The sequence below is a fragment of the Camarhynchus parvulus genome, chromosome 10, assembly GCF_901933205.1.
Source record: "Camarhynchus parvulus chromosome 10, STF_HiC, whole genome shotgun sequence".
In the NCBI taxonomy this organism is placed as follows: domain Eukaryota; kingdom Metazoa; phylum Chordata; class Aves; order Passeriformes; family Thraupidae; genus Camarhynchus; species Camarhynchus parvulus.
The window spans coordinates 14,013,616-14,027,980 of NC_044580.1; the positions used below are offsets into that span (position 1 = coordinate 14,013,616).

Below are 14,365 nucleotides of genomic sequence, written 5' to 3' on the forward strand. Positions count from 1 at the left end.
AGCCAGAATGTCTCCTTTGCACGGGGTGCTTGAGCTTCAAGATCTCTCTCAGTTGCCTTCTCAGTTTTAGGGAGTCTGATGACTCTTAGAGTCTTCTCTGGCTAGGGCTGAAATGAGAGGAAGAGGAGAGCCATGAAACATGCTGCAAATATTCTTAATTCTGATCAGAAACAGCACTTTGAAGGTCATTCACAGGAGACTCTTTCCTTGTGAGCATAATTTCAACATCACAGTGGTCTTGGCAAGGACAATCTGAAGTCCAGAAAGGTGAAATTTTGAGCTCTTCACCAGAGGTACAAGATTCTCTTTGCAGTTATGCCTGTGTTTTCTCTGACAAGTAGAGAAAACAAGTTATTACAGCTATTTTGCAGACAAAGAACTAAACCTAAGGGTAACTAAATGCCTTGCCTTAGGTTGATTGAGCCATTTGTGGCATTAGAGAAAACTGTACAGAGTTCTTGATGTTGCCCAAGTCACTAAGCCATCTCTCCTCTAACCAAACCTGTCTGAGTCCTAGCAAATAGCCATGTATTTTTTTTTCGTTTACTCTTTTTCATATTTTACAGAGAAATTCCAGGTAGAACATAAGCAGAAGTTGCCTGAATTCAACTCTCCTGGCACGAATCCCCCTGCTGGCAGTCTGATTTTAACTCCCATCTGTACTGTCGCGCCCCTACCCACAGGCATGAGTCACAGTGAGCAATAAATAACAGCTAAATCCTTCTTCTGCCTCGGCAGGTGATGCTGAGGATTTTCTCTCTGCATACACACAGGCTACAGTGCTACAGCCTGATGATGTATTGTGGCTGTTAATTTGGGGAGATGAAGCTTTTTCATCATTAATGTCCAACCTGAATGCAGGAATTTATTTGTGTGTTTGGGAAGCACATGCAGAGCCTTCTCACTGCTGTGAAGTGCTGAGCCTAACTGGTTTTTTTTGTTTGGTTTTCTTCTTTTTACTGGCTCAAGGCAGCATTAGTTTCTGAGACTGATTTTGTTATGCCTTTTTCTCTCCCTACCTTTCCAGCCTTCACCATCCCCTGCTTTGTTCTTCCTCCTTTCCTATATCTCATGCTCTGCTGTTGCTTTCTCTCATTCTTTGGCTCCTGCAGTATCTTGTTTCAGTTTTTTCCTCATTTCCTTCTCTATTGCACAGAGGCACAAACATCATTTCAGAAGGCTGTGAGGCAGCAAATGCCCCATGGCACAGCTGAAAGCCACACGCCTTTGGGTTGTCAGAATATTGGCCAAGTTTAAGGCTCTGTGTAAATGAGCTCCTCTTGCAAAGACCCATCCTAAAGGCTCCTGCAGGAACAAAAAAGGAATGAGGGAGGTTTAGGAAAAACCACTGCCAGGCAATCCAACTTTCCAAAATGTTAAGGGGCCCATTACACGTGCTCAAATTATCAATTCTTCTCTTCTGCAGGTGCAAAAATACTGCTGGGTGCTCTTTTGAGTCAAAAGTCCTTCATGAGCATAAAAACATAAATATAAATATAGGGTTGCTATGTATAAGGTTGCTGGTAAGTCAATGCCAACATATTTCAGGCCCTATGGCAATTTTTTGTGACTTTTCTTCAAGATGCTGGTTTCAAAAGCAGGTTCTTCAAAGATCTGAGAATCTGAAATATTCAAGGTGCAGCTCAGACAGGCTTTGCAAATTGTCTCCTTGCAGAAGAAAACATCACTCTGTGGGTATGTTTTGTTTGTGCTGCAGTGATTCGTGTGGGGCACATAGTGAATTTGATAGCTAGATAATCAAATCTGTTGAATGATCATGGCTGCTACAAGGTTCAGGTCTCCTCAATAGTGTCTCATATTTAAAAAAAAAAAAGGTTAAACTAATCACTAATCAAAATGCCATGAACATGAATGGAGCAAAAGGCAATGCTCCAGTATTTTCCCTGCCACTTAACCTTGAAAGGAGTCTCTTTGAATTTGCTTCTGCTTGCACTTGTATTTCTCCACAGGCAAGGTGCATAATGAACAGTACATTTGCAATTTTGAAAGCCCTTGAGGCCACAATACAATTGTTTTGGAGGTCTTATGCAGAAAGGAAAGAGGCTGGATTTGGTCTGAGAGCCACCCTTTTTATCTGATCTCATAATAACTGAGCCCCTTTAGCCTTGATCATTGGGCAGCCCCAAAGGGAAACCCAGGGATCAAACCTATCAGAGGGCAGGATGGAAGCATAAGGTTGGCTGTGTCTGTGACAGGCTGCAGGGGATTTCTGGGAACAGGAGAGAATTCTGGCATGGCCACTGCATTTGTACACTTCACTGGGGCTGGTGAGCAGCTGTCTGAGAGACTGATGCCTGAGCATCCTGGGCTGGGAAAGAGAGCTGTTGGGGAAATCTCTGCTACAGCCCTTTCTCAACACACTCCAGTACCACAGAAAACAGGAGATAGCAACCCTGCAAAAGCTGCCCTGAGGCACAGTAAATTATTTGGATTATTTTTTCTCCAGGAGCGGGGAGGTTGGTTGGTCCCCCAGCAGTGGGAAGGTGATCATGGGCAACAGCTGGTGGGTTTTTATCAGAACCTGAAGCACCAAAGTCACCTCCCATCTGAGACTGGGGAGGATGAGGCACCCTGGCCACAGCAGTGTGGGAGCACTGGGCAGAGGGTCATTTTGTGGCAAAACACTCTGAAAATCTGCATGGATCCAAAGGAAAGGGGGAGCAAAGCAGAAAGCAGGAAAGGACAAGAGCCTGGGAGCAAACAGACACAGCAGACCTCAAGGCTGCTCTGTTAGGTAGAGGCAGGAAAAAGAAGGAAAGGGGTATTTAATAAGGATATTTGCTCAAATAAAATCCCTCCTGAAAGAAAGCAGCACTTGGAAATCACTCAGGGTTTTTCTGCTTTCATGGCTCTGTCACTGGAGCAAATCTATTCATCACAGCCATGTATTAATGAATTAGTTAATTAAGCAGCTCATTATTTAATAACTCAGGTTGCAAGTGTGATGAAATAAAAATCCCCTTTGTAGCCAGAGGCACATCTTTGCCAATGAGCTAAGCAGTTTATAGTTAATCAGGGATGTTTGCTGTCTGACACAGGCAGAATCTGCTGAATTGCAAGCAGTTTCCTTCCAAGGTTATCGCTTACAGTTCTCTCTGGGAGCTTGTCAGGGCCCCCAAGCCCAGTCAGGTTAAACCTAATAAGCTGTCCAAGGGTAAACACACGTAGAAGTGCTCAAATTCATGGAAGGGCACCAGGGCACTGTTGTTTCTGAATAAACATCCAATTTCCTATTGGTTTACACTGCCAGGCGCAATGCTGAAAGAGAGGCTGGTTTATTAATAAGCTGTAAACCCTCAAAGATCCTAGCTCATTATGGTATTCAGGAGGACAAGGAAATAGAAACAGGTGCTGTTTGTTTGGCTCTGACATGGCTCCCCCAGGTGATTTCGGAAATGCTCCTTTATTTGCATCTACATTGGGACACCTCTAAGTATTACTTGGTGTCCAGGTCAGGGTTTGTGCCTCAGCTCCACATGAAGGAAAATGTTTGTGGGGCAGAAAAACTCACCTTTATGTTGGTCATGATGTGGAGGATAGCTGGGTTTGAAGATGGGAATACATCTTTACCTTGCTTGTCCACAGGATCCCTGGAATATGGGGGACAGCGCACAGCATTTCCATTTCCATGCTCAGACACTGCTTTAGTCTCTCTGCCTCAAGTGATGATGTGCAAAACAAACCTGAGAATTTTTCCCAGCCTTTGATGGGACTTGGGAGCACTGTAGGCTGCTTAGGTGCTGTGGTAATGGGAGAGGAGGAGAAGAGGAAATAGATATCTAGAAGAAGTTTAGAGACTGTGAGTAATTTCTCAGCTAAAAAATTGTTCAACTCAGTAAAATGGCCAAATTCCACCTCAGGCATATGTATTTCTAAGTTTTCTTTGGGTAAATTATCATTTCCACAAAACTCTGGCACATAAAAGCAGACACTCCTCTCCCACCAGCCCTCCTGCTGTGATTCTCCTCCATCCTCCCTGGTTTTGTTCTTTTCCCCTTCACCACCTCCCTTCTGACTAAGCTCTCTGCCGTTTGCTGCTTGAAGCGAGTCTGTTCATTATTTATTAGCTCCCATACTCTTACACCATCTGTCTCAACTCATTATCCATATTCAGCTTGTCAAATTGACCTTTTATGGCCTTTCTCTGGGATCCTAATGTGTAGTCTGTCCCTCCTTATATAGATATGTGCTGCTAAGCTGCTGCTTTCCAACTCCTACTGCTAAACACTCCTCTCTGTATCTATCTCATGAACACCCAACTTGCTAGTCTGTGCCCCTAACTTCAGAAAAGCTGTTTATTTCTGCCTGACTGATGCTTGTTCCTTGTTTCATCTGCTGCATGTCTGCTGTGCCAGCTTACTGTAGCACATACTGTCTTAGATATGACCTTTAAAGCATCTGCACCAGCACAGTATCAGACTTGAGGGTATAATCTCCCTCTAACAGTCTGGGGGACTTTCTGTCCCTTAGTTCATAACATAACATAGTGGATTACAAACTGAATTCAGCCCACAGCCACTTTGCTGGGAGTCACTACCACCACCACCACAAAAGGGAATGGCATTTTAGTGTGCAATGTGCTGGAAACCAGAAATCTCCGCCAGTGGGATGGGTGAGACTGAACAAATGTAAAGGCACTGGAGCAGTGCAGCCAGATTCTTACTCAGCATAAATCAGGTCAGTTCAATCAAGCTACTGAACTATTTGTGTTCATACCCCTTCCATCTCTGCTTCCAAATCCAAGGGCTACTGTAAATGCTTCAGCTTCAAAGACAATAGTTTCTCCTCACAGAACATTGTGTAATGCAGGACTGTAGGATCAGATAATGCAAGAAGTATTTTCTCCTAGTGGAACAAACATACACAGTGTGCACCTGCCTGGGAATGTGTAAAACCCACCACAGATCAATAGAGATTATCCAGAAACTGTAGGAGAACTTCAATGAACTCTGTAGCAGAGAGTTTTGAACTAAAATGCTTTCTCTAAATAATTAATCAGGGCTGCTGGTAGCTCACTAAATACTCCAGCTCTGGTTTCCCTGCATTTCTTGATACACCAGGACTGCATCTGCACCAATCTTTTCCAACCTACAGTGTGGGAGCAGTGAATAAATGAGTCCTGTCCCAGAGACCCTGGCAGCACCTTTGAGCAAATCAATGTTTTTTACACAGAGGACTTTTACCCTTCCTGTCCTACCTGTGCTGAAGGGGAGCAATCAGTAGGTGCCACCTGTACTACTGAAAGCCAGTTCTTTGAACCGGCTGATTTCAATTCAATGACTTTCAAATATTTTGCTCTTCTTTACAGACTCTGTGGCACAGATAGCTTGCTTAACAAGCTCCGTGGAGAGTTTTTGAACCTGTGTTGCATATCTATCAAACAATTTCTTAATAATAAAAAAAGTTTCAGGAGAAACTAGTTTTCTCCTTAGTTTTCACTTAATACAGTGCTCTCCTCTGAAGCTACAACAAAAGACAACTCTTTTTCCACAGTTCAAAGCAAATTCTTTGAAAAGGTAGGCTCTGTTACAGACTCTGATTTTTAAATCTCTTGCTGCCCAGACCCAGTTACCCTCCTGTGTTTGCAGCCACAGTTAATTGTTGTAGCCATTGACACATAATTTTACACCTGAAAAACACATATTGGCATGCCCTTCTGTGTAATTTTGTTGTCTTTGATGGCAAAGCAGCTCCTTTTTGCTTCTGGCTACCATGTCACTGAGTAAAAAAACTAAACGCATATACCCTCCTTGATTATGTCTAAACGTATATACCTTCCTTGATTATCTTGTCCCTCTGGGACAAGAGCAGAAAAGAGACCTCAGAAATTATATTGGATCTGATATTGCTCCAGTTGCAATGGCTTTTCCACCTGGGCCTGTGATATAGTCCTCCTTCAAGAATGCTTGATGACCATGGTTTCTTTTGGACATTATTTGCAGATAAATTTTACTTCCAGTCTTGTGAGACTGGAGAGGAATCAGAATGGAATGCTTTTCCTAGTGATACATACAGTGTTCCTTTACCTGTCTAGAATCCTGTAGAAACTTGCATCCCAAGGGCTGTTCTGTAATTTGAAAAAAAGAGACCAGATCACCAGCTGATTAAATCACACTCATTATCTATTTTGATGCAATCATCACCTAAAATAATATTCCACCACCACTGGTGTGGTTTGGGTCAGGTTGGGTTGGTTTGGGTTGGTTTGTTTTGAGCGAGTGATGTCTTCCACAGCCAGCTTCTTCCAAAAGTGTATCAGTCCTGTGCTCTGAGGCTTTTCTCCTGTTATTTTGGCAATGAAGGAGAGATGCAAAAAGTCAAGCAAGTATTAATAAGGCTTAGGGCTGATCTCTAACAGAGATGGCACCAGATGCATTTATAATCCTTGGATATGCAGGCAAGAGCTACTGTTATTACAACACAATTTTTTCCACAGTTTGTGGATCAGTAATATGCAAGGGCTTCCATCTTTCCCTGGCCATTTCCTCCTTTATTCTGAGTATAGCTTGCACCATTAATCCCTGCTCTTGCTCCTTGACTTCCAATTTCACTTGGTTTTTACCTTTCTGTATTCAAAACCCCCTCATTTCCTGTTTCTACCTTCCCTCACATTTAAATTCTCTTCAGATCCTGCTGCTTTTCCCTCTGCAGGATCCTTGCCAAGAACCCAGCCTTGCCATCTGTCCAGGAGAATGATGATTTTGCTCAGCTCTCTTCTGGATGTTGAATTGTGTGGCTGCAGCGCCAATTTTAATGTCAGCCAAAAAAACCCCCAAAAAACCCAAAAAATCCCCAACAATAATCAGAACCCTGTAGAAGAAAAACCCTTTCCTTCCTTACAGAGGTCAGATACTTTTAGTCATATGCACATAAATAACAGGATTACTTTTCCTATATCATATTTCTCTATATTGTCCTCTTAAAGGTGCACCTGAGATAATTTTACATCCATGAGAGCATAATAAAAGATCCTGTCACAATTTTTGTTGTTAAAAACATGCCATTTTTCCAAACCTGAATTATTTAGGAAAAAAAAAGAGTTTCAATTAATGTTTCTAATAAAAAATGGATCAAGCAGTTGACAGGATGGCATTTCTTTAATGAAATATTGTTTTTCAGTTTGAAACAAATCTCCGTGCACCTTTTTTTTTTTTTTTATGCCAATGAAAAGGGCAACTTTCTAGAGTGTAAGATGAAGAATTTATAATGCACCTGATCTGAAAGCATTTTTGTTGTGAATTATGGGGTTGCAGTCTAATTTTTTAGATTTAAAAAAAATATTATTTATACTAGTTGGAAAGAGGGAAATTTTCAAAGTTACCTTGAGATAAAATAGCATCTTTCTTAGTTAAAAAAATTAAAATGCTAGACTGCAAGTCTTCATTGAAAAACTGACAAAGACCTGGGAGCACTTTTCCTGACAGCTCCTCAGCTGTGAAGCTGGGAGCACAGAGACCTCTTTCCCCCAAATTCTGGTTTATTTAAGGTTTAAGGTTTTGGGGACACAAGTTGTCCATATATGAATATATTCATATATTCACATAACCACAGCTGTGAGGGATCTGCAATTCCCAGCAGGGGAAAGCTGGGCTGTCCTGATGTGGGGGCTGGAGGGACACAGAGATGCCAAGAAGCCAAGGATGCTCAACCTGCAGCACCTAATCCAGCAGCTCAGTGATCACTCATTGCTGCAGCTCTCAGCCTGTCTGATGATATTGCTGCCACTGCTGAAATCCAGGGTGCTGCTCCCCTGGGAGCTGTGATTTCTTTGGCACCTCAGAAATCTGTCCCTTCATGTGTACAAGCAGATCCATTAATTGCAACCTCACTAAGAATCTGGGATTGGAACGTCACAGAAGCCTATCTACATAATCATCCTTCTCCTTTCAGTGAGGAGAATTTCTTCTCAGGAATTTTTTTACAGTCAGCTCTGTGAGTGCAGGATGTCCTTATGGTCACTGTAGGATCTGGGCACCATCCCATTGCTGTCAGCAGAAAGCAGCTCTGGGGGTGAGGATGTTCTGCAGGAGGAGTCGTCCTTCAGGCAGAATATTAAACTGCTCTGCCATCTGTTTTACAGGGATTATTCTGGTGAATGCTAAAAATCCCTTGAAAGCATTTTTATGGTGTCCCTGTCGCGCTCCTTCTCCTTAGTGCTCAAATAACCTCTCGCTCCTGCTGCTGGTTTTGAGTGCTCTGCCTTTCTGAGCCTGCAGAAAGGCCCTGGGAGGCAGCTCCCAGCCTTGGCTCTGTGTCCCTGCTGGATCCACGCCATGGATGTACATTCATATTGCATTTATGTGTGTGCACCCACGGCTCGGGCTCCCACAAAGCAGCAACCTCGCTCCCTTTGCTCTTCCAGGAACTCCATCATGCCCCAAGGTGCAATATTTCATGGAAAACCCTTCTCATATCTACCCTGTTCACTAATCTGACATGATTTCTGCCCTCTGATAGAGCTCAGCTCTCTGACAAGCCCTGGGCTCTCTTCATTTAGTACCAGGAACAAGAAAATCACCCTTCTCTGCATCCCCTCCAAGCTCTGCTGCCCTCCAGCCCCCAGTTTATCACCTCAGCATGCCAGAGTTGCCTATATGCCCTCTCAGAGAGGCAAATGCTGGTGTTGATCTGCTTTTTTTAAACATCCCTTTTCCTAAACTAGTTACCATTTCTATTATGAGGATATCCAAGACTTTAGGTTCCTATTTTAAGTTGCAGAGCTCAAATGACTGAATTCCTGGCTAAGCATGCAACAACTGAGCTAACTAAAGAGCTAAAGAGTACAAGAAATCTGCATGCATGGTGCATAATGTATTTTAAACAAATGAGGAAAGGATCTGAATTCTGATGTATCCCAGGTTTCTGTGTCCAACACTCAGTTTAATGGGCTGTTTTGGGCAGAAACAGAATGAGGCTTTCCTTTCCTCTGCCTTCCTGCCCCTGCAGACTCTGCCTTATGGAGCCTGACATTTGTTGTGTCTTTAAACCTCACTTGTGTGTCTCAAAGGGATCTGGCAGTTTAAAAGGGCCAAGGGCTGTAATTAGAATAATTTAGATTGGAAAAGAACTGTAAGATCATTAAGTCCAACCACTGAGCCAGCAGTGGCAAGCCCAGCACTAAACCATGCCCCCAAGTGTTCACATGTCTGCTGAACACCTCCAGGGGTGGTGCCTCCACCACTGCCCTGGGCAGAGTGTTCCAATGCTTGGCAACCCTTTTGATGATGCAATTTTCCTAATATCCTGTCTGAAACTTCCCTGGCACCAGCTTGAGGCCATTTCCTGTTGTGCTGTTATCTGGGAGAAGAGACTGACACCCACCCTGCTACAATGGGCTTGGTGAGATGTGTATATTTGTCTCAAGCCTCATGCATCACTGTGAAGGGTAATTATAGCAACCCAAGCCTGCCATCTTTATGACACATCATGATTTCGCATCTAAATGCTAAATGGGGCTGTTAATGAGTGAGTGCAGCTCAGCTTGAGTGAAAGGGTGTTAAAGAATCAGGTCTGGAGTGAATCAGCCTGTGCATATGTGGTAAAGAAAGAAAACAAGTAGTGTGAAATATAGAAAGTGTAGCATTCTGAAGTTACAGCCTGCTTCTCTCCACTGCCCCTTCTCCTAGGGTAATCCCAGAAACTATCCATCCTACCAACTGAATGGGAAACCAGTCACTATTTTTTTGCCATGACCTTTTCTCCAAATTGCTTGTTCTTCCCCATACAGGTGACTCTCACTGGTCTGTGAGACTCATCAGCTCAAGTCATTATTTCTTAGGCTGCCCAAAATGTGATTCCATCTGGTAAATGCCAGACTTTGTGTGTCAGTGAAAGAGCACAGATGCTTCAATAGGTCTTTTCTGAGTTTGTGATCTTTGGTCCTGCTGTTGTGGGAGGCAGAGCCCAGCTTTAAGCCTCAGCAGCTTTTAAATAGAGAATAAAATGATTTCCAGCACTTAAGAACATACTTTTACCTTTTGAAAAGGGAGATAAGGTCTGTGGAGACTCAGAGTCTGATCAGTTCTGCTATTGATCATTAGTGTTATTGTTACTTCATTTCTTAAAACAAGTTTTGAATTCAGTTCTGTGGCAACCAGAAAGGGACAAACACAGTGAGGTCACTGTGCTTCCTGCTCCAACATTTGAGGTCGCTTTGAAGCATGACCTGTCAGCAGATGATTCTCAAAGACTTCCAAAGCAAGGCCTAATGTTCTTTTGCACATATTGTGCTTTTGTTTTTTCTCTTTAAATAAAAGGCTCCTTCCCCTACTTTTCAAAAGAAAATATGTCTCTGTGGAATTACACTTTACCGCCTTGGAGAACACGATGTTCAGTCATGACACAAATCTTTGTGTAATCAAGAAAGTTACTTCAGGACTGGGAGAGAGTTCTGAGACTCAAAAGTAATTTTGGACTTTTTTAACCATTAAAGGTAACACTCCAGCACTGAAACAAGAGCTGTGGAACTCACTTAAGTGCTTCTGATGGCTGTCAGATGTATTAACTCCCCTGCACATTAACAGCTCTGGTGCCTATGCAAATACTTCTCTTTACCTTTCCCTGCACTGTAGACTCCTGATCATTATAACCTGATCAGAATACATTTGAAATTTTTAATTTTTCTTTTTCTATTTCTTTATTGATCACTCTTTTTGAGTCCTGGAAGAATGCCATGTTGCCTTTTTCACTTGATGCAAAATGTACAGTATGATTCAGCATAAAGAAAGGGAAGAGGAAACACGTTGAATGTAGTGACAAGCAGCAGAGAAAAGGAAGAGGTTCTGGCAGGTTCTGGAGAGGCTGTGTTGTAATTATGGGCCACAAATATACAGGTAGAGAAAGAGAAGAGCAGAGGAAGCTTTTATGAAGTTCCTTGGAGCAGTTCCATGAACAGCACGTGCAAGGCATGGCCATTAATCCATGCAGAGAAGTCAGGCCTTGGCTCCTTCCTTACCCTGAGCATTTGGGCTGCCAGAAAATCACAGCATTTGCTGCAGGAGTGATGCCCCTGTGAGCATTTTATTATAGAGAGTGCTACTGCATGTCTCCTCTGAAGTCACTTCAGCTGCATATAGCACTGTTATTTACAGTGTGTGCGTTTGCGTGCGCTTCTATAGGTCAACTGACTGTGTAGGTAACAACACCCACACATCCTCAGACTTGTGCCTGCCCATGTCAATCCATACTTCATTTGCACTTTATTTAGGCAAGTAGCTCCAAGCTTGAAGCAAAGTCCACGTTCTGTGCATGCCTACGCTGTGCTGGCTGCTCTGGCGTGACTCCACTCCCTTCCCCATGTGCTTCTCCTTCCAAGCTCTGTGTCTACAGCTGTGTGAGGCAGGGGAACACTGCAGAGCCAGCTGGCTGGAAACTGCCTGGAAAATAATGGAAATCAGGTGTCCAGAAGGAGTGTGTGTTTAGACGTGTCTTGACTTTTTTTGGTTTTCCCTGCAGACAGCAGTGATTCTGTATTAGCTTTGTTTTTTTGCTCTTTGTGAAAATCATCCCCTGTTGATGTTTAGATATGGGGAGAACAGAGCTTGGTGTGACTTTTGGTGACTTGGCAGACTCTTTATGCCAGTTGTGCATCTGGGATACAGATGGAGAGACACTAGGGAGAAGAAGAAGCCAGTAAATAAAATTAACGTGGGGATCTGGATGAAAAAGAAAACCCAGATCATATTTTGTGTCATTATGATGCTAGCCAGTTGTAGGGACCAGGGATGAGTGTACTCTGAGGAGATGGATGGAAACATAATTAGCAACCTTAGAGCTCTGTTCCAGCAACCCAGCCCAGTGCTGTTCTGCTCTCCATGGAAATCAGGACCACATATGGGAGGCAGGACTTCCAGGAATGACAGAAATTGGGACCACATGGTACTTTACATTCTACTTTGGGTTCCCACTGAACTTGGTACATTTTAATGCTCTGCTTTTTTCTGAGGCTTTGGGTTTTGATGATGCAAAAGCATTCCTCTGCTGCCATATTTTTTCAAAGGAAAAGCACGTATTCCAAATGTTGGGCATTAAACTCAGTGCATGTGTGCTTGCAAGCTTACTGCTGTCTCATTGCTATTGTTTCCTCTTTCTCAGGACATGACCTTCAGCACCACAATGAATCAGGAAAATCCTGTCAAGTCCTCCTAGCTCCCCGGCTGTGCAATTTGCTCTTCCCTCGCTGTTCCCCAGACAGCAGCTGTTCTCACCCAAGGCACAGGACCCAGCAAGTCACAAATGACAGCTGAAAAGTGAAGCATTACCAAAAGCTGCGTGAGGCTCTGTCAAAGAGAACCTTTATATATAATTCTCCTTCCGAGCCTGGGAAGCTGTGCATCCCATCAGTTCCAAAGAGCAGAGAGGATATGTTCAAATAACCGACACCAGGAATTGCACAAACCCATACCCGTTTTAGAATACCTACACAGTGACCTGCAGCATTTAGAACTCTCTGTTCAGAATGGATGATGGATATAGAAACACAAACCAGGTCTCAGATGACTACAGGTACCAGGATGGCAGCTATGACACACCCAATGATGGCTACTACAGGGGTGGGGATGAGCCCGCACAGGATGAGGATGCCCAGAGTGATGTCACAGAAGGCCACGATGAGGATGATGAGGTCTATGAGGGGGAGTACCAAGGGATCCCACACCCAGATGACATTAAAGAGAAGCAGAAGAAGCGAGCCCCTGCCGTGGATGATGAGTACAGAGACCGTGCTGACCTCATGGCTGAGAGGATGGAGGACGAGGAGCAGCTCGCCCACCAGTATGAGAACATCATTGAGGAGTGTGGCCACGGACGCTTCCAGTGGACTCTCTTCTTTGTTTTAGGGTTGGCACTGATGGCAGATGGGGTGGAGGTGTTTGTGGTTGGATTTGTTCTTCCCAGTGCTGAGAAGGATATGTGCTTGTCCAGTTCCAACAAAGGGATGCTGGGTAAGTGCCGCTGGCAAACAGCTCCTCTAATGCAGCTAGAAGCAGCTGAGACACCTTTTTTAGTGACCAGCTGATTTCAGGATCTTCTGATGACTTTCTTCTTGTGTTGTATGTCATGCATAATCATGCCTGGGTGGATCTGACTCAGGGAGGGTTCACATGCTGATGAGCAGCAGAATTGTACCAGAATATGCTCTGGCCTCAGTGCCAGTCTGGTCAGTGTGGGCAAGGCAGCTCACAGCCTGCAGGTCCACCGGGCAAAACCCCAAGGGGTGTTCAAGGATAAATAAGTGAAAAGTTAAAGGTAGATCTAGTGACTCAAAATTCAAAGCTGTTAGGAACCACAGGTTTCCCTTTTCTTCAGGCCAAAGTCCCAAAAGGCAAATCAACTGTGCAGTCAGTTCCTTCTGCCTGCTAACTTCTCAGTTTGCTCATATGCCCTAGATCAGATGCAGTCAATGGAGGTTTCTTTTTAGGTCTGTGGAATGCAATTAAAGTGCAGCATGAAGATTAAAGCTGAGGCTACTGGCAACATCCCTTTTGCATCACTATCGACATCTCCCTGAGGTCAAAATACAAAGCTTAGTTGTTTATTGGGACTGAGACTGTGTGGAAAGGTTTGGATGAACTATTTTTCCCCTTGAACAATAGGTAAGCCAAATTCCATCAGCCAAAACAGCAAAGCCTCCCAGATCTCAAAGAATCAGGACAGGATCCAGCAGGGTCTGTAGTGAGAGCCAGCCACACAATAGGACAGAACATCTGGAGGGGAAATAAAATAGCTCTTGGAATAAATGCTTGAGGAGGGAGAGAGTGTGTCTTGAAGGACATGTACTGGGATTGCAGGGAATCATCAGGGACTCTAGGTCATACATGCTGGCCCAGAAGCACTGCCTGATGCCAGGAAAATGCAGATTTGGGACTAGACCCCAGCCATTGACTTCATTCTATTGACATTATTTTCATGTGACAAAGGCAATAGATAATTATCCCTATATAAACCTCTCCTCTTGGTGTACTGAGGTCATATTCACTTTTCTGTTTCTCCCTTTTTTCTTTGAACTTGAGGATCGGGATGTTTCTTTCTATAGTTAGCCAGGTTTGTACTGACTTTTGTGCTTTAAAGAATTTAGCAACTTTTTTTGCTTCACAAACCCATTAAAATTTCTAGCTCGAAATATCTCCAGTCAGATATCTAAAAGCAAACCTCTCACAATTAGATCCTGATTTCAAAGGGACTTTGGAATGCGCCAGCTCCCTGTGGGACACAAGGCTTGGTGTCTTTTTAGTGATGAGACCTTTTTTTGAAAAGCAGGTCATTTATTTTGGTGACTCTATGAAAGCTGAGATTTTCTGAAACTCTGACCCCATAAATATCTACCTCTGTATAGCTCAAGCTCTGG

At 43.6% G+C, this 14,365-nt stretch overlaps 1 protein-coding gene across 2 annotated transcripts in view; it reads left to right on the forward strand.

Moving 5' to 3' along the window:
- SV2B (synaptic vesicle glycoprotein 2B) overlaps positions 1-14,365 on the forward strand; it is a 65,871-nt gene that overhangs the window by 22,289 nt on the left and 29,217 nt on the right. For both annotated transcript variants that reach the window (XM_030955622.1, XM_030955621.1), the window contains one exon: positions 12,115-12,962. In XM_030955622.1, the coding sequence (XP_030811482.1) occupies positions 12,479-12,962 (484 nt within the window). In that variant the 5' untranslated portion in view covers positions 12,115-12,478. The remainder of the gene's footprint in view (positions 1-12,114; positions 12,963-14,365) is intronic.